The 25,919-nt window shown below is 37.7% G+C and overlaps 1 protein-coding gene across 2 annotated transcripts in view; it reads left to right on the top strand.

The window, feature by feature from the left end:
* Positions 1-25,919, top strand: part of GNAL (G protein subunit alpha L) — a 188,463-nt gene that overhangs the window by 114,894 nt on the left and 47,650 nt on the right. For both annotated transcript variants that reach the window (XM_032121619.1, XM_032121629.1), the window contains exon 5: positions 13,584-13,681. In XM_032121619.1, the coding sequence (XP_031977510.1) occupies positions 13,584-13,681 (98 nt within the window). The remainder of the gene's footprint in view (positions 1-13,583; positions 13,682-25,919) is intronic.

Genomic DNA, 25,919 nt, shown 5'->3' with positions numbered 1-25,919 from the left:
TGCCTGTTGCTTTACCAAAAACCTGAAATGTCTCTTGAATCATGCTAGCCAGTTTACTTTAGTAGAAGCAGATATGTTTATCTTGTTGCTTGCTTCTAAAGGGAAAAGCACTTCTCAGTACTCTCTTGATAATAAGGATCTTGTAGTTTACCATCTCGTACCATTAGAAGTATATGTAGTGATGAACCAGATAATAACTGTGCATCAAGGGGCTATTAGCATTGACTTGTAATTCAAAAGCATATAATAAACAAGATGGTCATGGATCAATTACTGACGATAGAACTATGTTTACTTATGCTATTTTAGGGTTTCCTTGCAGACCTACATTTCACCTTTACGTGGTGTAGCTATATGGATCCTGTAACTATTGTTAATCAACTGGGGGAATGTGTTTGCCATCTTGTTTCTACTGAAAATGTAGAAAAAAGGTGTTAATAGTTGTTCACAACAGTCACCATCAACAGAAGTGCAACTGTTGTTGTGCTGTTTTAAGAAGCCAGCATTTTCTCTACATTTTTAAAAATTGTTCAAGGGACCAGCAGCCTGCTCAGGCTGTGTTGAGAGTACAGTTCTGCCAGCCTGCTCACCAGGAGCAAATGAGGTCAAAGCCTTGCCCCATGGGGGATGTCTGAAGATGCTGATAGCCATTGGAGCCTGGCATGGGAGTTACAGTTTATGTACTTTAAAAGTTCAGATTAACATCAGGGTCCCAAGCAGAATGTCCTCTAACCTTGCTGAGGTTTGCTGCAGCCTACGTGTGCTCGGTGAAGTCTTTTTGTGTGGGAAACATCCAGCACCCAAGGACAGCGCTGAATACTCAGCTGTGTGGGTAAACATTAAGAAGTAGAAATTGTATAAATACAGTGCATTGAAGATCCAGTTAATTAAAATATTTGCTTATTGTCAGGTTTCAGTATGGTTTCTAAAAGTCAATGAATGTGTTAGAGAATTAACTTACATTTTTATAATGATTCTGAACAACAAAAAGCTATAGCTTATGTAGAGGATGTAGGTGTCTTTTAGTTAGGAGTAGAAAAGTCACAAAACTTTGGTTTGTGGATCACTATTCTCCTTTGAACATCACTCTGCTCTTTATCCGCATTTTATTATAGCTTCATGTAAAGAAATCTTTGTGAAAAATTATCACAGTAATGAAAGTATAGTAGGCAAAAGGTTTTATTATTTAGTTGCCTTTTTAAGTGCAGCATAAATACAATTTCTAAGCATGGTCTTGTAGAAGGCAAATCCTGAAAAGCAAAGTTCTTACACGAATTTTCGCATCTTACACACTGAATCTGTCGTGAACTTATCTGTATAAATAGCTTAAAAATGTATATCAAATGTTTGTTTAATTAAATTGTATTGTATTAAAAATAAACCTCGATCTTTAAAAGGTAGATAAGAAAGCCACAGCTTGAAAACAGGAACAGCTCCATATGAAGAAGGCATTTATGTTTAACCAAATGTGTCATACACCCAGTGTGACAGATTGAAGTACTGTTTTGAGTCCTGAGTTCTCCAAGTCAATACCTTTTTTTTTCTGGAAATAAACAGCTTTTCCACTGTATATTCAAAATTTGTTGTTTGCTTTAAATGTAGATATTGGATTATTTCATAGTGTTAAGGTTTGGACTTGCTGCAACTGATCAAGAATTTCACTTCTAGTGCTTACATACGTTTTCTGGTTTGACTGCCAAAAAAAGTCTTTGATGGAATTAATGAAGAAAGCTCTTTCCCTCACTAATGTATTTCAACTTGGAAAATTGAAAAGGCTATGGATTAATAAACAATGGATCAGTGGGCAAGTAGAGAGGAAGAGAAGCTTGGGTTGTATTTGTTTGTTTAATTTAAAGTAACTACTGGTGGTGAACTACCTTCAGTTTTCTCAAAAATTTATGGTTGCTAAAAGGCCGTAGTCTACAGTGGACCTGTTCCTGGCATTCTTCAAGGAGATATTTAGAGAGTTCATAATAACCTGTGTGCTTTTCTTGCCCAGCCATCTCTTTCAGTCATTCACAGGAAGCAAGAGATCTGAAAAGATTGAATGTCTGTGGAATGGAGTTTCCCTAGAAATTCAGAGTGGTTGCTGCTAGAAGACATTATTTATTTCTCTGTTCCATTCTGAAGTCGGTTGGGTTTTGTAACAGAAGGCAACAGAAGTCCTTGTCTGACTTGTCTTTACATTGTTTCAAGGCCTTGTTCACAACTGGCACATATCTGTCAGGTTTTCTCTCCAGATCCAGCTGAATTAAGTTTGTTCACCAGGTGCAATGTCCAATAGGTCCTTTTTGTTTGTGTGCAACCATTCATCTTGCAGGGAGATTGCTGATGGCCCTGTGGTGGCCCTGGCAGGCTCTACCTGGCAGAGTAGTACCTGAAGGAAAGAGAAGGGAGAGAAGTTGCAAGAAGGCTCCTTGGGGTCTCACATCCCTTGTTGCGGGTTGGAAGGGTCTAGTATCAATGACCTCAAACTCACAAGTTCTGTGTTTTACTTCAGGCAGTGCTGCAGTTGGTGGCAGTTTGATTTTAATTAATCCAAAGAAATGCATTTCCTACCATTTCTGAGACAAGTGTAAATAATTTCTTTCTGTTTAAGGAGCTCTGGCAATATTTGCCTTTTAAACTGAAGGAATTACCTGGTTTTATTATCTCCCTCAATTCAATTATTTTACCTCCCGTCCCTGCTTCAGCATCATGTATTGAGATTCATTAACAGTTCTTTGGCAGTCACAAGAAACTATTTTTACAATGTTTACAATATTGATCAGCAGCTTTCATGTTAGATTACATTTGAAGTGAGAAATAATCCTGCAGCAAATAGTAAATAAAAGATTGGGAAGAAAGGGAAGAAGCTATCTTAGACTCTGTAAAGTATTTTTTTCAGGTACCCTGGAAACATCTACATCCCAAACAGCTGGGCCCTGTTAGTGACTTTCAGCTCTGAAATTCCAACAGAATTTCCCATCCACAAGTCGTCCATTGTCTGTAGTCATCTATATTCATAAAGACACAGATTTTTATTCCTATGGATACAGATTTCTGTTGACTTCTAAGCAGTTTCTGAGTTGTAAAAATATTTATGGGCTAACAAAAAATACTTAGCTTCTGATGCCTCAACAATTTCATTTGTTACTGCATATGCATTCTTTCCATATTATACATAATAGGATGTTGTTATCATAGTTCTTGAAAATTAGGTACTCTTCAGAATGGGAACTGAGAACTGAATACTAAGAAATAAAAATCTTACTTTTCTGAAGTTGCTAGCTAAATCTGTTCTAAATTATTCTGAAAAGGTTGATTTTTGGGGCTTATCAGCACTACAGTTGTGGGAACTGGCATTAGAAAAATGTCAAAAGTTACATAAATTGCAGCCAAGATTTACTTACATTTACTTGTATTACTTCTCAGAGTATTATTAAGACACCTTAATCTTACTGAATAATAAGATAGAGTAATTCTGCATCCATAAACGTTGCAAGCATATCTTCAAACTCTGGGGTTCCTTTAAAATATATTACATTCGTACAGCCAAAATTCATATAGTTCATGCAGTTGTATCCAGTCATTTCCCAGAATAGCTCTAAAAGGCAACAGCTATCAGGTAGAAAAGACAAAATTTTTCCCTTTTCATAGGAAATCCTTATTCATATACTTGTATCTACAATTGTGGTTGTTAATTTTTTAAAAAAAGCTTCCTGAAACTTAATTTAGGTTAGCCACAGAGATATACTAAAGACTTGTATTTCCTTTTCCTACTATTATAAATATTTAAGAATGAATAAGTTAGTGTGCTGAAGCTAGGTTTTTGCACATGGATAAGGACAGGAAGAAGTGTCAAAAGAAGAAAGATAATGCTGAAGAATTTAGATAAAACTTGGGCAGAGGAGTAGGGTGCTAAATAGATCTCGTAGCAGCAGGCTGGCTTTTCCATTACTTTCTGATCCAATTTTGAGAGTTGCTCAAGTTGTGGATGCTGCCCCCTTGTCACATGATGTTGCCAGCATTTATTTCCGAATCAAATCTATAAAAGGAAATGAGAGTTCTCTGTCCTTGCAAACCACTTGTCTGGTAGGAAATCACTTTCAAATAATAAAGTGCATATTAGAGCATGAAATAGTTCCTTGCTGTATGACCGTCAAAACTGGTGTAAGGAAAACAGTTGAAGCTGGGCTTAGTAGAAACTTTTCATACTGGAAGAATTAGAGGCTGCAGTCCTGTGTTTTTACAGCTCGCTGGACACTTGTCTTCACTCTGAAACTGTATTTACAGAAGCAGCAGGGGTGCCCTATGGGCAGGGCAGGGGAACTGCCTGGGGACGGGGAAGAGCTGCCTCCCTCGGCGCTGTACTCCACTGATTTGACTTCTTTGGGGGAGTCCCCACCCTCTGAGAAATGACAACAGAGGCAGACTTGGAAGAAGGGCTGAAAACACGCAGGAGGAACTTGAATAGGGGGTCAGGTTCTCAATGTCAAAAGGTGACAAAGAGCACATTTAGATTTATCTCTTCAAAGCAGAGGGTGAGAATTAACTTTGTGATTTTCACTACTCAGTCAAATAACAATCCACTGGAGGATCTCCATTTTTTTTTACAGATTTGTGCCCAAATACATTGTGGCATGGAATAGACAACTGCCTTACTATACAGCTAACAAAAAATGTGATCTAATACAAAGCTACTTGTGATTTAAAATCGGAGAGGATTCACATCCAATTCTGCCATGTTACAGCATGTAAATTATTGTTATTTCCCAGTGTTTTGAGAATAAAAATCTCGATAATATTTCCTGCCATTAAATGCCTCAAGTTTACCACTTTATAATAAATGTCTAACAGCAGCACTTCTCACTTCCATAACAGTCCCTTCATCAAGGATTGCAGAGTGATTTGTACATATTCACCGACTGGATGTTATATTGACTTAAAATTGAGTATGGTGTTCATTGCAAAGGCCCAGGAGTTAAATGATTGCAGAACCAGAAGCAGTTACAAAAGTGCTGTGGGCTGATTTGCTGTCTTTTTTGCCACATGGACTCTGGTCTGTTTAGTCTTACCTAGTCAGATTAAGATACAAATTTTGACATACAGAATCTGTACATTTTCGTGGTGCCATTATTGCTTTTAATAAACAAACAGCAAGCAAACATCTCCCAGTATGAGTGACATACAGATTATGTGGTTTTCAGTATTTTTTCCAGTTTCAAGGCTCAGTGCTCTACAAAGAAAACTGTGTAAGCAGCATCTTGATAACAGGGATAAACCACCTGCTCCCAAATCTTTGTCAAGTCATTACATATTTTTCAGTCTTTTTGCATCTTGTTCAGCATTCGCAGATTAATTTCATGCTTTGTCATCATCTGTTGTCCACAAAAAAATTTTCCTTGAGGGAATTATAACGGTACCTACATTTTTCTTTTCACAAGTGCTTCAGAAATGCAAAGGGCAGCAACGTTGTCGGATTGTGTAACGCACCTTTATTTCCACAAATAATTTGAGGGGTGGGGTTTTTTTTCAAATGAAGAGCTTTTATGTACATTCAGGGAGAGGTCCTGACTCTCCGAAACCAACATAATTTCAAGGAAAAGAATGTGCGTGAGCTTGCCGTGCTTGACACATTTTTTAGGCACTATATACACTAAGTAATTTGCTTAAATTATCTCTCCTGCTTTTCTTAGTTGAGAGCTTGGTGGCCCCTTAAAATAGCAGGAAGGCAGCAACGTTCAAGGATTTGTGATGGCAGACTAAAACTTGAAGTACACAGTTAAAATGGAAACTACAAGACTGAATCAGAGGGTTTTGGGTTTAGTATGATAAAAGCTTTGTTGTCTAGCTCAGAAAAAAGTGCCACTATTTAACAGGTAGTGAAGGAAAAACATCGAACTGTTCTTTGACTTATAATGCATTCTTATTTTCGAAGCATATCTAACCCACAGAGCCCTCCTCAAAATATTACAAAAGCACAAAATCATGTTATTATTTTTGCTAGTATGGTCTAAAGACCTTTCAGATCTTTTTTTAGTGTTCGACAGATACAAGTTTGAAGCATGTATTAATATATTTCTCAGACCTTGCAGATGAGTTTTGTGGTCTACGAAAGTTGAACTTGTTGATTTCTCTAAAATAAGATGGCAGATGGAATGTGTTTCCAGCAGGCATAAATAGAACTGCTAGGGCAATCAGGCTGATACCTCAACTGCACACACTTCTTGGAAATTTAGTGTAGAGTAAGACCTTAAAAGTGAAGTCACAGAAATAGTTCAAGAAAGGGATGTAGAATATATCTGTGCTGGTTGCACTCATGGTTTTTTGAACACTGTCAGCGAGCTCCACAATTGATGCATTTTGTCTAATGGTGTCACATGGTGACATGTGGTGGTTATGTGAAAATGGTGCTTTTTTGCATTTATAAATTCTGTTTGTTGCCCCAACTTCTTTCCTTATACTTGCAAGTCGGATAAGATTTTCCTAGGAGTTAATAAACTAATTTTGTTTTCTTGGAATATAAGATGCCCCAACACAGGTTGTGTTCTCTGAAGGTGGTGTTTGCCATCCTCCCAAGTTCAGCTCTAGTGAACTGAGGTTACGCTTAGTGCGGATGGATTGTGCTTGAAGACTGTTGCATCCAGCCTAAAAAAAGGCAAAATGTGTACAGTGAAAAGGAGGTAGATCTGGATGTATTATCCTGTAATTCTCTTGGACAGATCCGAAGTTAGGTTTTGGAGGAGGGTTAGAGGCCAAACTGCTGCTGTGCCTATCAGAATGAGTCACTAACTAGCAGAGTAATTGCATTGATTATTGCACACCCACGAATTACAACAGAAAATACTTTGCAGGGGGTGGAGGTTGTACTTTTCCTAAAGGTTTCTGTATAATTAATCTACTGTAAGTTCTTTAGAAGCATCTGAACTGTACTGTTGAGCATGGTCCTTGTGTGCCAGTTGGGCACCCCTCCCTATGTGGTTGCAGTGTTTCTCATGCTATTGCTTTGGTGCCAGTGAAGGTTTTGACAACACTGCTGTTGTGGAAACTCAAGTCATGTATTCTGCTTTTGTTTTTAAATTGTAACTGTTTGCCTGTCTTCTTTGCGGGCATTAGGAGTTTGAGCAGCTGCATTTTGTATATCTACAACAAAACAGGTCCCTTGTTAGGCAGAATATTTCATAAAGGATTAAGGAGAGCTGACTGAACCATAAGGGACACTTTTAACTTGTAAACAAGAGGCTGATTATCAAGAGACTGTACTTGTTTGTGGAAGAGGTAACTGAGCAGGCTTTCTTCTCTCTTGGGTGCCTTACCTGGTACTTCACTCAGTCATTAAATCCATTTAAAATTTCTTTGTTGACACTGCCTGCATTAGCACTCAGTAGATGTTTGGGGATGAAGAGCAGTTTTAATAGAAAATTAGTTGCTACACTTGGTAGGAGCAAACCAGTAATACTTGGAGTCACTGGGGCAAATTGTTGCTCACTGTCTCTTGCGGGTTTCTTGGAGCATCAGTTTACAACCACCACAGTTAAACACTGGGTTAGGATAAAGTCAGGCTCTCAAAATGAAGACTGTCTACAGTGAGTAGAGACTGTAGAGGCTTGCAAGAGAGTCCTGGAGCCACAAAAGTAGTTTTTGCTTCATACTGATAAATTCTAGGTGTGTACTTGGCTCAAATACAAACTTTTTTAATTGCCGTTCTTCTGTTACTTTCCAAGGCTTATGCTGCAAACCCCAACAGAACACTGATACACTGATCAGATTTGTGGCATCTGCCAGGGCGGCAGCAGACGGCCCCCCTGGAGCCATGAAGTTTTCTGGAGCATGAGGAGGAGCTCAGCTGAGCTTCCCTTCACCCACAGTGCAGTCATTTCTGATCAGCCCCTGGGCACCACATGAAAAAAGGCTTCCTCACAGCTCAGTGGGAGGTGATGAAAGTGGTAGGTTAGAGTTCTTCCTCCCAGTCATCTCTCCCAGACCACGTTGCTGTCTGTCCTCCCCTGTAACTGCACGGCATCCGGCTGTTTGCTGTTGCTGTCATGTTCCGTGACGGGCTGCAGGCCAATGGATCTGGTTCCGTTTTGACCTCAGATTTGGTACAGAAAAGGATGCTTCAAATGATATTGTTTGAATTGCAGAGTCAAGCATGCCACTTTTAGAAAACGCTGCCAGTTGTTTGCCTATACATCCTTCGTTTGACTCCACTGGGTGTCATCCTTAGGGTATTAAAGTGTTTCCCATCAGCTGTCACTCTTTTATTCCACAAAATGTTTCCATAGTTCAGTGGATGGGAGATTGGGACTGCCTGTATATGTATATATATACACATGCCCCCTGCACTATGGGAAGTACAAGTACCCTGCTCAGTGGAGAGGCACATACCTCCCTTCCTGTGTGATTTAATTCTCTGGATCATCTTGCACTGCAGTTGTCATTGGGAGTTAGGGAGGTGTTAGGTGGGAATTTTTAATGCGTTGTGTGATTTACTTTTTGTTTGGTTAAGTACATGGGAGAAGAAGTAGTAACTGGAATTCAGAATAGAAGTGATGATTTCATTTCACACCCACAATGGCAGAACTATGAAAATGTGTAACATTTGCCACTTCTTTAAGTGGTTGTCAGGAAATCAGACAGGTTTAATCTGTGTTTTAGATGAGAAATTGTCTTACAGTCCTGAAGCTTAGGAGAATAAGAGCATAAATTTTGGCTTGAGGGAGATCGACTTCACATTGATCTAAGCAGTTGTTTCCATGTTTACAATGTATTAACAGAAGTAGAAAATACAGTGGAGCCTTCCACATTCCAGTTTCTGGGAGACTGAAAGGTGACATCAGGATATCTATTAAATGTATGCTCCATCCAGAAGGAAGGCAGAAACAATCTTAGTAGAATAAAAATTGTTTTCCTGACCTAACATGAACTGTTGTGGTTTGCAAAGAAGTTAGATTAAAAGTTTTGTCTCCAAAATGCATTAAGATCTGTTCATGAAGATATGTCATTGTTTAATCATCACTAGTATTTATTCCAAGTTTAGGCATCTAAAAAGCGAAATAAGTCCATTTCTTAGCTACTTGAAAATTTTTTGTAGGAGTTATGAGAGGGAGGAGGTTTCTAAGGTAACCTATCAATAAATAAGTTTATTTCCAAAATAAGGAAAATTGAATTTCTAGAGCAAGCTGTAACTTCTAGTAAGACAAAGTTGAAAAACAGTGCCCTGAGGCTTAGCTGTAGTACATTGCATTTGTTACCTGTATTGTTTTCTTGGAATGCTATGTATGGAAATACATTGAATCTAGAAATTCTTCCCTGAATTAGGTGAGTAAAAATATTTTTACAAGACTTTTTAAAACACAGTAAAAATAGGCTGTTGTTTATATCAGTGATATCAGCTCAGGGTGTTTTTACATTTATGTACATCTTAGCTTATTTTCTTCTTAAAAAAAAGTAATTGTAACCTGCTTTTGGCTCTTCATGATTTTTAGATGATGTTTGATTATTTATAGCAAAATGTATCTTCTACTGAGAAGGAGGGTCAGGAATGCAGGGCTGAGGTTTTGGATTGTCTCAGGAAGAGTGGAAAACTTCCAAATAGTTTTATATTAATAAATATTTGAGATGTTGTGTGTCACATCTTCATTTTTCTGTGGTCTAGTGATCACTATAAATTCTTAGATAAATGGTGTAAATTAATGTGTGCAATGTAAAAGTACTTGTAATTCATGACACCTGTAACTTGTGAGACCTAAAGCATTATCATTTACTTCTTTAATGCTTCAATTAAAATACTATATTAAAAATATATTGATTGTTTTGTTTTATATGTATATTAATAGGTGCAACTGTTAGTATGTCTCCGTCCATAAGGAAGAGTTCGGGTGAAGCAGCTGTTCTGTTTGGTCATGACATAGGTGGTTTTCTTCTTTCTTTTCTTCTTCTGCTTCTCTTCAGTATACTAAATATTTTTAGTAGATTTTGATGACTTTGATCTCATAGAAGTCAACTATATGTACTTGCAAATACAGTGCATCAGATTACCCAAGTGATTTACCATGTCCCTGTCTTCTTCTGTCCCAGTTGAGGTTTCTTAAAGGACCTGGCTTGTGACTTCTAAGAACTGAAAAGCCACTTTCCAGAAGCCACACCTTTAGGAAAGTCTTCAGTTTGGCCAGTTTAGAATGTAAAGCTACTAAGGTCACAACTTAATCTTAAAAACTTTATTTGTGTTTTCCTGACCTAAGATAACATTCTAAAAAGTTTTAGCCCATCTTCCCTTACCTGCTGGAGCAAATCTGAATTCTCTGTCCTTTGAATTACCCTGGCTTTTCCCTGTGGCAGGGATTGCCAACTGTGGCTGCCACCCAAGGAGCACCAGAGCAGGTGCTGCAGGGCAGGCAGAGCCCAAAGCCCTCACTAGGGCCTGGTTGCCATTAAGGTGGCCACAATGTGGCCATGGCCAGAGGAAGGAGGAAGAAGTGACAAGCATTGGGATTCATAGGAATGAGTCATAAGGATTGAGGGGAAGGGAAGGTTGTTGCAAGGCTGGTCAGACAAAAGGGTCTTGATTGCAAGGGTTGAAGCTAACATGGTAACTACTGTCTGGATGTTGTCCTGTGAGGTAGAGGAGGCTGGCATCCAGGTATGTTTGCCATGTGCAGAACCCTCCTCTGTGCTTGGCGATGGGGGCCTTACGCAGATGAGCAGAAAAAATACTGAAGAACTTACAGCAGAGGAGAGAGGGGTTAAAAACAAGCGTGAAAAGTTGGATCATGGTACTTGGCATCTTGAAATGAAGCAGGATTTTTCTGGAAGGCTTTAGTCACCTGGGAAGGAAGGATCGAGTAGCTGGCTGTGTGGGAGGCAATTTGCAGGCAAGCGTACTCCTCTGCAGTAGATCGGTACATTTTAATGAGGGAAGTATATTTGCTCTGTTTTATAGGATTTGCTTTGGACTAGAAGTCTGGAAGTTGTTTTAAATAGACTGCTTTGAGATATAATGGTCAGGTGGAAATATTTGAAGCATATGATATGGAAACCTTGTATTTACAAGATATTTGTAGGGTCTCAAGAAGCTGAGCTGAAATGATTGCCTCTTTTTCAGAAGAGGTTTTTAAGAGTAAATAAAGCTTATACAGAGGATGTAAAAGCAGAAGTGAAGTTAGGAACTACTGTAGCTATGCAACTTTATTTATTTGTTTGCTTGTTTACTTCCTTATATACATTTTCAACTGATCTCAATCCATCCCACCCTGCAGCAAAGGATACCTTTACTCTGACCTCCTCCTCATCCCCTCCCCTTCCTGTAGGCCCTGTGGGGCTGAATGGGACTGTTTTTTACATGTTTGTTTCCCTTAGAGATGCCTTTCTGGGTGGGTGGGAATTCCCACTCCCAGATGGGGAGGAGGGGAAGACAGCTGCACTGTGCTCAGACCCCACACCTGCAGCAGCGAGTGCCTGTGGGAGGAAGGGCTGAGTTGGATATTGCTCCCATCTGAGGGCATGGAGAGCTGGCTCCTTCTGCCTCGGGACCTGACACTCACCCACAGTTCACTCCTTCCACTGAGAAGGCAGTGCTTTTCTTTGGCCAAAGATGCCAGCAAGTGAGACGTGTTCAGCTGATGCCCCAAGTATCAATCAAGCATAAGCTTCATATTTGAGGAATGCTCCATGGTTTCTGGTATTAATCATTTTGGCTTTTCCAGTTCTTTCTTTTTCTTGTAGTCATTCTCTCTGTTATGTGCGTCCGCTTTCTACTTCTACTTTAGTTTGATATCTTGTCCTTTCTTGAGCTTGTTTTTTGTTAGGGTTGAGCTTGGTTTTGCTTTTTTTCTGCTGTAGGAACAGAGAGTTTATAATAGCTGTAGCATCACTTCAAAAGGTGGATCTGCAGCATTTAAAACAATCATTACATAAGTCATTAAAATAACAAAGACTGATGAATAAACACATCCTCACCAAGCGAAGGAATAAATTTCAAGGGCAGTATAAGCATCTGCCAATCTCTAGTGTTACTTCCTCTCTTCTTCCAAGACTTTCTGCGAAGGTTTTTTATGCCTGCTTTAGCATATTCTTTTCTCTAACATTTTCAAAAGTTCTTAAAGACTGGAATTTTCTCCCTCTCTGCATTGTGCATGGTATAGTTGGGAAAAAAAAAAGGCATTTCTGAGGTTGTTCAGGACCTCTCTAGTCATGTTCAAAGCTTATCTAAATTTTGGGTACTAGTAAGTTCCAAAAATCTTGTGTTTTTTCTTTCCGTGAAAATGTCACCAGCAGGTCAGAAGCATTGGCTGATGGGCAAAGTGTCACCTATTGGGACACCTCACAGGGATGGCATGCAGGGTGGGGAAACCCATGCAAAGTAAAAGTGAACTCACTGTGCTGCCAAGATCTTTCACTGTGAGATTTGTCTTTTGAGAGAAATTTTTAATCCTGAAAAGATGTGGGGAGAGACTGACGAGCAATTTAAGAAAGTTTCAGAATTCAGATGTTTATGTAAAATTTTGACAAGATCATGAAGTGAATAGTGGTATTACACCCATTTTACACAGAGCCAAATTGAACTGTGGAAAAGCAGTTTGTTAGGCTTCACAAATTTGTGACTAACCAAAGGACTCCGGTGATTTATTAGCAGTGTTGAGGTGTTAAGAAAACAACTTCTCTGTTTGAGTTGACGTGTTGCTTTAACAATTTTGTTTGAGGGAGGAAAGAGCCATATAATAAAGGAAATACTAATTCATCTAAACATCCTTCATTTGAATTTAGAACCATGTAGCTGGAAAAACTGTTACAGTGTCACCAGTAATGATATAACATAAAATGGACTCCAAGCTTTAAAACAAGCTGGATCTTTGAGTCCCTAGAGCTGGGGCTGGAGAAATGAAGGAGCCAGCAGGCAGGGTTGGACCTACCTCTCTGCATGCATTTGGCTGTGGCTTCACTAGTACGAAGGATGGCTTTGGTTCCTCTTTCAAATAATTCTGAAACAAGCTTTCTGGCAGATATTTCTGGATTGGGTAGCCTGGGGTAGCTGCTAGGAAAAGCACGTTGTGCCAGGCAGCTGTTAGGAGGAAGCGGTGTTGAGCAAAGACTCTGAAAGTCTTGAAATCAAGTTATTATATTGCATGAGAAAATACCAAGTAGCAGAAAATTGTGTTTTTCAGGAAAAATTGCGCCATCTTTTTAAAGTTACAGTCTGGTTCTTTCTCTGGGAAGCTAATGTTTATACACCGAGCAGCTTTTTGCATCGCTTTTATGCCTTTTCCATGACAGTCGCATAAATTCAGTTAAAAATGAAGTGAACATGCTTCTAGGTAACTTTTGTACTTACAGTAAATTTTATATATGGACTGGCATGAATTTTGAAGACAGTCTTCATTATATATCATTATTATGTCATGTGCTGGAAACTTTCAGCAGCCATATGTTTTGTATAATTTATTGCAATTTTGCTAATAAATGCTTATAGCTTTTCTTCTGTAAGTGTATAATCTATCATTCTGCAAAGCATAAAGCATGAGCATTGGGGGAAGGAACAGCGCAGATTGGGGATTGCAAAAATTGAGAAATGTTCTCTTATTTATTACTTTTCCAATTTTCAGGAGTTCTTTGAACACGCAAAAAAGCTCTGGGATGACGAAGGTGTAAAGGCATGCTTTGAGAGGTCAAACGAGTATCAGCTGATTGACTGTGCACAGTAGTAAGTATTTCTTTTTATGACATTTATAGCCAAGAATATGATCACCTGTAACAAGTTAGAAAATGTACTTATATCAGTGAGATTCAGTGTAGGAATTAACATTTTCATTCTCTGTATAGGTGGAGCATGTGTAGCAAAATTAATTGATTATCATGGTTTGCCGTTATTATACAACTTAATATTCTGCCTCAAATATTTCACACCCAATAAAGATAAGTATGAAAAATCAAATAACTTTAAGTATCTTTATTCCACTCAAGATTGATTTACATAAAATCATTTCAGTTGAAACTATTAAGTTTGAAAAATGTTGAGCCAATCTAAGGAGAATCCTTTGTTTAAAATTGTGAGACCCAGACAGTGCTGAAATTACTCTGTCTTTTCACATTCCATTAAAACTTCTGAGACATTTACATAACCAGATGCATACCTGCATTACTAATATATTTTCTAGGTGGAAAAAAATTATAAGCAGTATTTAACTAAAGACAGTAGTACATTTGGTATTCTGTCCTTCAAAGTGAAGCAGCACATGTGTAAGTAACACAGTCAAAACCTGTAAACAGGTTCAGTCTGGTCAGAAATGTTTTGAGAATTGTAGTAGATTGTCAAGGTGCAAATCATAAATACATAGGACAGTGATGAAAACCTATTATTCAAAAAATAGTCTCAACACTGCAAGTGCTACAAATTCAGCTGTCCTCGATAGTAACACAGGTCTGAATTAGATTTCGATCGAAAATATACATTTCATTTGAACTGCTATTGCGAAAATATATACTCATACAGTTGCTATGTGATGTAGGGTTTTCTGTTATGATTTGTCTAATTGGCAGTATGGTCAGCAGCAATGCCACAAATCTGTTCTAGCACTCAGTGTTTTGCTCTTCTCTCCTCTCTGCTCTTGGTGCTGAGCCTGAAGCAGAGGAAAAGGTCCATTTTGCTAAAGGACTTGTCACGCTTCTGCCACAGTGGGGAATTTCAGTGTTGCAGGTCATAGTTTATTTTCCCTCTTTCCAGACCACTTTTGGGAAAAAATGATTCATCTGCATATAGAAGCAAGGGAAAATTAGATACATGTATGAAGGAACTCATTTGACCTCAGTGCATTTACCAAAACTTGGGCATTTGCTCACAGTCAGAGTAGCTAGAAATTAAAGCAGTGGTGGTACACAGAGAGACTTAGACAGCTGTCCCAAATTGTAATCAGTGGGTTTCCTCTCTGCCCTCACTCACCGCCACCATAGTACAGATCTGAGTTGTGCTTGCGGAAAAATGCAGACTGACTGTTTATCATATCTATTCACACACTCAAATGAAACATCAGACCAAGAAAATAGAATAATGGTACATATTTAAAATGAATGAATGTGAACCTTGCTTCCGTGATGAGCAAGGGTCGATGTGTCTCACAATCCTGCTGTGAGAAAGGGTACTGAAAGGGCCAGACAAAACCAGGAATACACTGAATTATAGTGCCAATGGTAGTGTGCTTTCCCTTAAAAAAAATTATGCCTATGTATAGGCTTTGACAAGAAGAATGTTAGGTCTCATGTCCAAAATCAAAACAAAAATGAGGAAAAAAATTTGATCTAGAATTAAGTCCACTGTCTTGGAACATAAAACTAAGTCCTAGTTTACTTTTTTTCTGTAAAAGGTTAAAGGAATTTTAATAGGTTTTTTTCTATGGCTCTTCCCTCCATATCTTGTAACTGGATTGCTTTTTCTTTATTCTGAGATTATTTGTTATAGTAGTAAGTACATTTGCATAGTTCTTCACCTTCAAGACCCTTTATGAAGTATCATTTGATACTTAAATATTCCTTGAGTGTATCTGTGCTTTTCATGTCACGATCTACATGAAAATGTAACAGCTGAGTGACTTCTCCTTGTTTACACACCTTCAGTCTTAGAGCAGAAACTTGAAAGTCAGGAACAGCAGTGTCACAGATCGGAGCAAACAGCCTTTTTCTCACAGGTATTGATGATTTAAAACACTGAAGTATAATCTTGAAAGAAAGATGCTAAAAATGCACCCAACTTTTATCTGCCCCTCTACCCAGAAAAACATTTCTGTGCTAGCATCGGATGGAGGTTTCTCAGGGTGGTGGGGTCACATCCTCCTCATAACTGACAGCTTGTGAGCAGAGGTTGCAAATACAGTTCTGATACCCACACACCAGTTCTTTAATGCACTTAGAAAATACTGAGGGTGAGGGTGCTATTTTCTGGCTCAGCAGGAGCTGGTGGCATTTCTCTCAGAACCTGTCCAGGTCATCTTTAACTGGTGAAGGGCAAAAGGGAAGGAGTGTAATGCTGATACACATGCTTACTGCAGGATTTTGAAACATCTGCAGTGTTCCCATTACACTGGCTTTAGGAGAAAGCATCCCTTGCCATCAGCTAAACCCTAATCTTTTGCTTGGTAGTGAAGGAAGAACATTATCAGTAGGTCACCACTTATGTCTCAGCTTAAAAAAACACAAAGCCAAACCTAAAAAATCCCAGCATGTGTTATAAATATCATTGGACTACAAGTTGGGTGGCTGACTTAAAAATAATGAAAAGCATTATTAGCAAATTATAATGTCAGCGGCCAAACTTGCTGACTGTTACATGAGTTACAAATACAGTGTATTTTGGAATAGTTTAATTTGGCTACAGTTCAGAGCTTCTGTATTTTTAAAACTTAACCTAATTTTCTTTATTGCTGTGGGAGAAGTATTTTGCTGGAATCAGAGGTAATAGACACAGAGTGTCTTTTTTATTTCTTTTATTTACATTATGCCTGAAAGTTGATTTTTCTTGATCCTCAATGCCTTTTCAAATTACCAGGATACTGTTCCTTCACAGGAATGAGGATGAGGGCCTGCTTGTCCCTCATTCTCATTCATTTAATCATTTTAATCATTTTAATATTCTTACATGAGTCTTCATGTATCTGCACTTCTTTCATTGTTAAGGAATACATTTAGTGCACACATCACATTGATGCATCATGTGATATTTGTAACAAATACAAATCTGTGACCAATCCAGAGGTCAGCAAGGACCAGGATTGTTCCTTATCACCAGCTACAAAGGCATTTATGTAACTCTTGGAGGGGGTATTATTGCATGGCCATCAACTATCTTCTTTCCTTAATGACCTTCATATATTTCTTCAAGATTAATATAATCAAACTGACAGGTTATTGTTTTCCCTGTCTTCTGATTTAATATTTCTTACAAGTTAAATTTCAAATTTAATCTCAAAAACTGATACTTGCTTGGAAAAGTTGATTTTATTTAGTCGTGTCCCCATTTGACTTAGCCAGATTTCAGCAGATTTGTTGTTTATGATGATAAATCTCCCATCTAACTTTAACTTATATGAACTCTGTTTGAACTGTTCTTTTTGTCTAGATTCACATAGTTTAAATTCAGGAAATTCTAGGTCTAAAAGGGACTTTCGGATTGTGATTTAGTGCAGTTTCGGCATTGAACTGTCTAGTATATAAACAACAGGCAGAAACATGTTAATTAGAATTTTCCTGTGATTTTAGGACAGTTTTCTAAAAGTTATTTTCCTATGAGATAAATACAGCTCCATTTTTAATATTTCAGTTTCTTCATACTGGTTACCAAATACCCAAATTTTATTGTATTCATGGAAGGGAACCTCTAAGAAAAGTTCTATAAATGTAGAACAGATCAAAACAAATAAAGGTCCAGGTATGATGGCCTTCAGTTAAAAAAAGGACACAGAAAAAAAAGCTGGTGAGTTGATTATGTCTTTAAAAACTTCATAAATTTAAGTCAATTAATTTTTGTGGCAATGAAGAGGTATAAAATTTCAATTCAGAACATCAGTCATCCTTGGGGGATATCAGGCACCCCCAGTCTGGTGACGTCCGTCTGTTGTTTCAATAAAGTAAGCATTGAGCTAACTTAGTTTTGGTTACTCAGCTGTCAGTTTACTTGCTAAAATTAGTTGCAGTTATCCAAAAAAAGGTGTGGGGATGCTTACAATGCTTAGACATTGTCAGGGAAAGGTGGTAGTATTAGAGCACAAGACATCTAAGCACTTTGGGAGGGGGAAAAAAAAGATGAAAGTAGAACATTCAATTCAATTTTTATGTCACACACAGTTTGCTCAAGGTGTTGTTGTTAGAAAGAAAAACCAGCTCCTTTCAGGTTTATTAGAAGGTTCCAGAGTTGAATTTTGTCTCACTGTATTCACGTGGAAATAGCAGCATGTGTGCATGAGTGGCCCTGGCTGGAAGCTCAGTACTCAGCTCACTGAATTCCGTGGAATAGGAAGTAGACCAAGAATTTAAGGGAACCCTGCCCTCAACCAGAACTGTGTCCCAGTGTGTCTATCAGTCTTCGTTCCCTGATAAAATATACCACTTCTGATATACTTAAGTGTGAAGGCCTAAATTGGTCCCTGTGCAAACATTTGGGCTAATAAAACTTCATTATGCAAGTTCTCAGGGAAGCAAACACAAAGGATGTTTCTTTCTTGGCCAAAGAAAATTGATTTTATATTTGAGCTGTTAGAGATGGAAAAGACACACATGTTCTTTTTCTTTGCAGTTATTCTGTCCAGGAGAAGGGTTTCAGCCAGTTTTCTGAGATGTCTGTCCTGGTATTAGGTGGAGTAATTAAAAAAAACCAAACAACTCTTTGTGGTGTTGTCCACAGATTCAACTCTTGATGCCAGAAAAAAGATAATTGTTTTCTCAACAGCAGCACATCTTCAAACCAAGCATATTTCTGACTTTCCTTGTGCTCTTCTAGACATAAGCTTTAATTTTTGGCATGCAGATAGTCATCACTAAATTCCCTCTTACAGTCCGAGGTCAGAAAAGCTACCTTGGCAGTCCCTGCTTCCTGTGTCTAGTGTGGCATTGCAGTCAGGTGTATTCGTATATTCTTTCTTCATAAGGGGTGGTGAAGTAAATGTGGATGGATTTATGAGAAATTAAGCTAAACCACTATTATTATTGTTGCTGTTGTTATCTAGAGAACATTATCATTAAAAGCAGTGATAAGGTAACTGCTTATTAAATATAGGACAAAATACTTTTTACTTAGAAAAATTAGGGAAAAGTATTAATTCTAAATGTTTCATGTAACTGGATTTTAAGAATTAAATTTTTATGGTAATATAGGAAAACCATAATATGATTTTCCTCCATCTAAAATTCTTTCCTGGTTCATATATAAGCAACTCACTGTCATGATAAAGCTTCTTCATTTTTTCCTTTTATGTTTTCTCATGCAGTATCACTTTCAAATCTTAAAAATTCATTGCTTAAGTTAGAAGCAAATTTTGTTTGGTTAATTCATTAATAAGTTTTCTCCAGTTACCTGATCTAAACTATAAACCTTAGCCAACCAGTAAATTGTTACTTAATGGTAGAAAAAAAAAAGGGAGAAGTTATATTTATAGAGTAATCACTTTAGCCTCACTGATGAGTCTTCTAAACAGAGGTGGTTGCCAGATAGGACAGAAGTCATTCACCAGTGTGTAATGCTTGTGTTTTTCACTATTTACTAACTAATAGACCACACTCTTGCGAGGCAGAATTGTGGTTTCTTAAAATATGTACTGAGAATTCTATGAAATAAGCTTTTCATATGTTGCTGTGATTTTTTTGTTGTTGTTCCCCTTTTTTCCTTCACTAACAAAACAAAAATCATTCGATTTAACCAATTCTGTCTTAATTTTGGTAGTCAAGATGTGACTGTGATGTTATAGTACTAGTAGTTAGAAGTACAAAAATAAGAATAAGGAGCAGCTGGAGAAACCTCCAAAATGCCTTTGTATTTTCAGTTTGGAGGATGAAGCAGTATGAAAACACCATTCACAAATAGCCAGAATGGCATACAGGCATGTACCCCCATGTTTAAGCCACTTCAGTTCACAAATGGCTTCCATACCTAGAGAAAACAGTAACACTTCTCAAATATAAAAGTAAGATAGCAGATAGTTCATAAACAGAGCACCTTCTCTGCCTTTTAAAAGAAATGTGGCCAATACTTTTTCTTAATAACTAATTACCGCTGGAGAACTATTTAAGCAGCCCTAGATGGGCTGCTCAAACATAAATTTAAACCATACATTTCCCACATGCATCTCTGTGTATGACTGGGTCCGTTTCCTGCAGTTTTAAAATGAGCAAAAAGGTTGAAAGTGGAAGGCAGATAAACATAAAATATTTCTTAACTGCAATTTAAAGGAGTAATAAAATCTAAAGACCAGGCAGAGTTATAACAAATGCATGAAAGTACACTTTGACTCTTTTTAAGATGTTTTATTAGACAGTGTTCGTTTTCATTGAAAAAATACAGCAAAGCTGGCTTTATTTTGTTGAGGAAACAGCTCTTTCCTCCCCTAGTCATGAAACTTTTCAGTTTTTCCTGAACAACTGATGAATGTTTTTCTTAAATTTTTTTCCTGACTGTTTGCACACAGGGCAATAATAGGTGCAGGACATTTTGTTGTAACGTAGCAACTCAGCCTCGTTTGGAAATTCAGCAAATTGGAGGATTGTGAGTAGGTCCATCAGCTGAGCTTGCCTGCATTTAGTTTTCTCTATTAGTATCCTGTATTTAATTTGGAGATACGTTTTTCCATATCCTTTCTGCAGAGTTAAACTGCAGACTTTTGCAATTGTGTTTGCAATACAACACTTGAGCTTTTCGAGCCTGAGCAAAAGACTGCTGAAGCACCAAGACGCTCAGTGTCACCCTCAGCATATACACTCTTAAAGGATCAATATCCTTGATAACAAAGAAAGAGCCTTCTCTTGGATTTATTACTAAAAGAGAAAAGACTGTATTTGTTTTGCATCACAGCAGTGAGGGCAGATGTGAATAGGTACTGGTACAGGGCTGAATCAGTGAACTGGCACAGTGGGCCAGTGTGATGGCAAAAATGACCAGACTCTGGGATACTGAGCAGCAGGAAGGGAAGGCTTCTCTGTAAGACTGGACTGCACTGAGGGACATTTTGTTTGAATTTTGCATATTAAAATCATACGTGGTCTTATTTAAACAAAGGAAAGGAAAATAGCAAAGTTAATCAGCATAATTTGAAAGTTGCCTTGAAAGTTTGTCTCTTATCTAGAGTACAGATAACTGCCAATAAAGAGAATCTTAAAACCTGTGTATTCCTACTGGCAAGTTAAAAAAAGAGTACAGTAAATATGCTGATACAGCTTAACTCCAGAAATCCTGATTATGAATCATTGTTCATTGTCAGCATCTCAAAATGTCTTCAAATGAAGTAAAACTGCCGATGTTGGTCATCTAGAATCTGGATGTAGGATTTATGAGTGGATTTCAGAGGGAAGCTGTGGGTCAATCTGTCAGTTGTGGTGTTATTTATGTGCTGTTCTTGGTTTAGGACTCTTTCGGTGTATGCGTGGGAGAAAGAGTAAACTATGACCAAAGCCAGCTTCATTATATTGCAGGGAACATTGAGAGTCATTTACATTTATTCCACTTCTACAGAATTTAATTCAATCTGTTCATTTACAATTCATTGTTGAGTGTGTGCTTGTTCTCAGTGGCCGAGATTAGTTGGTTAAAGAATACATCACCTTATTAATAAGCTTATCATTATGTAACATGAATGTATTTTAAGTTTTTTCTGTGGGATTTTTTTTTTTTACTATGCCTTATAGAAAAGGTGTGTTCCATATTCTGTTACTTTAAACCTAACCTACTGTGAAATGTGTGTTTACATAATAAATTTAATATAACAACTGTATAAGAACTGTGAGCTGAATGCTTTAAAAAGAAAGAAGAGCACTGAAAATTTAATGACACATTATGTGGGATACTGTCAAATTATTTACGCTTGAAGTTTGAGTTTTCTTAAATGCCATATGCATTTTTTCACTTAGAGATGGTCAGTTTTTCTTTTTTTTGAGTAGTCAGTTTCACATGACAGGATAAAGAAAGACCAAGAGTCATATTTCTTCCTTAAGAAACTGCTCACTGGCCAGACTCTGCATACACAGGCTCCTCTGCACTAATATATGTACACAGCCTTGTTTATGTTAGGATCTACAAGAAGCCAGGGTTCGGGTGGTGGTGTTTTTCTAAATTAACGCTGCACTGACAGATTTGGAAAAAGAAAGGTGGTGGAATGCAGAAGTTAAGAAATAAGAAAATAAAATACAGTTGATACTGTGTTGAAAAAGTCCAAAGACTAAGCATCTATTCTTGAAAAATAAATTTTACACCTCAGACTAAACCAAAATTGAGTCACGGTATTTATCAGTTTGGTTGTAATCCCAATTTTAAGACAAATCAGACTGGGAAACTAAGCAGTTCAAGAATGTCTCTCTACTTCTCATAATTAAGTTAAAGCTAATTTTGTTCATTTTAGTACAAGACAACAGTGATGCTGCCAGAATTTTTAAAAGGTTTATTTGACTTTAGAGAAATTGTTTCAGTTGTGTCTTTTGTGATAGTATTCTTTCTGATTTAATTAGAATTGTTTGTTACATTGTGGGGTTCTACACAAAGTTTAATTTGAGCCTAAATTAAGCAGTGGAAAAGAAAATATGTATAAGACGTATCAGTAGACATCCTGTTTAATGGACATACCAAATAATAAAATTTCTAAAAGATCATTAATTCTAGAATTGGTTCAAAAATTAGTTGTTCCTCCTTTTACTACTCCCCTGCTAATTCCATTAATTGTAATCAAAAAAGAGAGATGAGTTTAAGCAGTTTTCATATATAAGTGCTAATGCAGGAAAAGCTGAATCTTGGAATCAATTGTATGGATTTTCTGAGAACAACTTTCCAGTCTTGGTTTTCTTTCATGAACATGGCAGGGAGGCTGGGAGTTATTTTTTTGTTGTTTTTCAGATATTTGTTTGTGTAAATTAATTGGATTGAAAATCAAAATAACCCTTAGGTACATTTTCTGACCAAAATCTCTTGCTACATTTCTTTATTCCCTGCCTTTGTCTCCTTGCTGTTTTACGTCTTTAAGAGCGATTCACTACCTTTCTTTTGGTTTAGAAGGATGAGTTTGGGAAGATCTGCATTCTGGGCATTAGCGTCCTGAAAGTCCAACAGTACAGATTTTGGATAGTTACTCTTTAGTAAGTTTCCTTCCAACTACATTGTGAAGAAGTTTAATGGTCATCATGGGTGTAATTTCTTGGCCTCCACTTATTTATTGGCACAACTGTGTCAGATGTGTAATTGCCGACACTACTATAGCAATTACTAAAAAACAGTTTGTTAAAGAGCAGTAGAATGCTAAAGAGCAGTGTTGCCACAAGGGTTTATTCTGCTCAGGAAATGCAGAAGTAAGCTTCGAGGGTAAAGGAACTTGTTTGTCCAGTATGACTTTTATATTCATTTAGTTGGTTGTCCTATTTCCTTACATTGTCAGGATCTTAGAAACCTTTTTTGCAGCAACTTTGCCGTAAACTTGCTTTTAACCACTAACATCCTGGGTTTGAAAAGCTTTTCTCTAAAGAGGCAGATGCCAGGGAACAAACATTTGCTACATTCTACAGAACTGAAGTAAGAATAGTAAACTACAGTTCATTACATCAGCTTGTTACAATTGTTTAAAAAAAAGAAGTCCAATGTAGTTTTCCCAAGTTTCATTTTCTCCTAACTACATGAAAGTTTTTCTGTTTGTTTTGGGGCATTTGGTGTTTTTGTTCTGTTCTGTTTTGCTTTAACTTGTCTTCTGCACTGGTTAGTCACCCCTTTCCTCTGTGGCTTGTAGGCAGCTCATGTCAGTAGGGTCTGACGTCAAGGTGGAAGTTTCTCCAGAGGACGTTGTGGTGCAGAATGCACAACCCACACAGGCAAAATTTAGGGTCTTGACCTGATGGTACTTCCAAAGTAGTAACCATCAAAATATGTTATGTAAAAATGACAAGGGTGAGACCTCTATTAAAGAACAGTCATAGAAATTCATTGACTTATTTCAAAATACACCATTCTGTACCTCTGTCAGGGAGATCATCATAATATGCAGTATGTTGAAAGAATGATTAAATTGTGATTAAAAATTATTTTAGGAATGCTCTTACTAAGTTGTAAACAAGTTATACCTATTTAGAAGACAAAAAGAAGATAAAAAGAGAGGATTGTAGGTGGGCGACGATAATAAATATGGGCTCACAAATAAAGCAAAAGTAATAAAGCAACAAGTCTTTTGGCAGGAATGCAGTCTGTTACGTCTCTTTAATGAGGCAAATGTAAAAGGTATGGAATTGCACAATGTTGAGGGGGCTTAGCCTGTGTCCTGATGGAAATGAGCAGAATCGATATGAGGAGGAAAAAAAAAAAAAAACAGCACATAAGATCCTGGAAAAAACCAAAAAGAGACATTGCTACTGAGATCTTCTATTTCCATACCACATGAAAAGCACAGTGCAGGTGAATATTCAGAACCTTGGGTAAATACACAGTTGGATTCTGAGCAATTAGGTAGCCTGGCTAAAAGGCATTTGCAGTAAACATGAGTTAAGTATGGCTACTATGAGGTTGTCAGAAATATACAGAAGACCACAAAAACTGAAATATCGACGAAAATGTCCTTAAAAGAGGGGGGAAAATAGCAAAAACTAAATGATTATGCATTCTGTGAATGTCTTTAGAAAGGAAATAATTGAAGGACAGTTCCAAAACATTTAATTCTAAACCCTTCAGCCTGTGGGATGGGCTTGAGACAAATGTCTTTATTCACAAGCAAGACAGGTTTCTTCATCTCATCGAGCCTCGTTGTTCCATAGAAGATGGGTATTATCTGCAGCAGTAGGCTAGGAGCACAACTACACTTTTTTCCCAGAGGAAAAGTAGGAAAGGCTTTCCAAGTGAAAAGTCTCAGTTTCATTCTGCCTCTAATAGGATTGATTCTAGTTGTCTAAGTTGTAGGGGGGGTCACTGTCCCAGTGACCTGGGACAAGTGCTTCTATTTTAATAAGTGTGGTGCTGTCCTCTTTGCCTGAAAATAAGTTCCCTACAAAAATGTTTGTCAAGAACAGTGGTCTTTAAGTGCAACACTCAGTAATTCCCTGTACCTACATAGAAATCCATGAAAACCTGTGAAAAAGATCATGGACTCTTCAGGGGACTTACTGGCTTTCTCCAACTCTTGAAAAGTTGAGAATCACTGATGTTTTATCAATTTTCTCTCTTAAAATGGAGTCAGAGGCATATCTTGCTATCACACTCCTTTGGAGAGATTTCAGCATAAAAGCTGCTTATTTTCTGGAGCTTTTTCACCTTACACATGTGTGATAGTTATTGCAACACTGGCTGAAAGTCTTCTGAGCAGAATCCAGCATGTTTGGACTTTGTGTTGCCTTTTTTCCTCTGTTTCAGTGCACAGACCTATGACCTACTTGCGGTCTTGATCTAAATTTGGTGGCTGACATATTTCCCTTTTTTCTCTCCACTTACTAATAACATCTGATCCATTTCTTTGTTTTACCCTGTTTTGTTTGTTCATTGTTTTATTCTTGACAGATTGACCATTTGCTATGATTTGGGCCTCTGGGCTCTTGAGATAGAAGGTAATGTGTCATTTTTGTCAGTCTGTAGTGGTTTGGTCCAAAATACTCATTATTGTTTACCTTCTGTGAGATAAGAATTAGGAGAAATGCAAAGCAGGCACCAAACTTGAAAGAATATAAAGAAGTTTATTAACAGACCTAAAAGAAGGAAAAAAAAATCATACCACACCTTCAGAACACTTCTCCTCACCCCACCTTTCTCCCTTCTCCCAGTGACAATGTGAAAAGACAACCCTTGAGATGTTCAGTCTGTTTACCACTTCCATAATAACCTTGTTCAGTCCATTTAGGAAGAGGAGTCTCTCTTGTCCATGCTATGAAAACATTATCACAACGAGACAGCCACCCGGGTTGGTTCTCTGCTCGCATGTGAGCCCCTTCCCTGACTTGCAGCTTTTCCCACAACTGCTTTCGAGGGTCCACTCTTGAAGTTTTTTGGGGTACAATTTTAAGGTTGAGCCGTTCAGAAACAAAAACAGAGGCCCTTCTCCTTCCCTGGGAGCAAAGGGTCTTCCTCATCTTCATCTCTAGGAATATCTCTGGGAGCATCTCTAGGAACTGAGGTTTTGTCCTTTCCCATTTGGAGCAAAAGTCCTCATCGCTTCCATCTCTCCATGTTCAAACTTCTCATGAAATTACAGCTGTGTCAGCATCTGCCTATCTCAGCATCTCCTCTCTCTCTTCCC

The sequence above is a fragment of the Corvus moneduloides genome, chromosome 1 (assembly GCF_009650955.1).
Source record: "Corvus moneduloides isolate bCorMon1 chromosome 1, bCorMon1.pri, whole genome shotgun sequence".
Lineage (NCBI taxonomy): Eukaryota > Metazoa > Chordata > Aves > Passeriformes > Corvidae > Corvus > Corvus moneduloides.
This window is presented reverse-complemented; position numbering and strand designations above follow the sequence as displayed.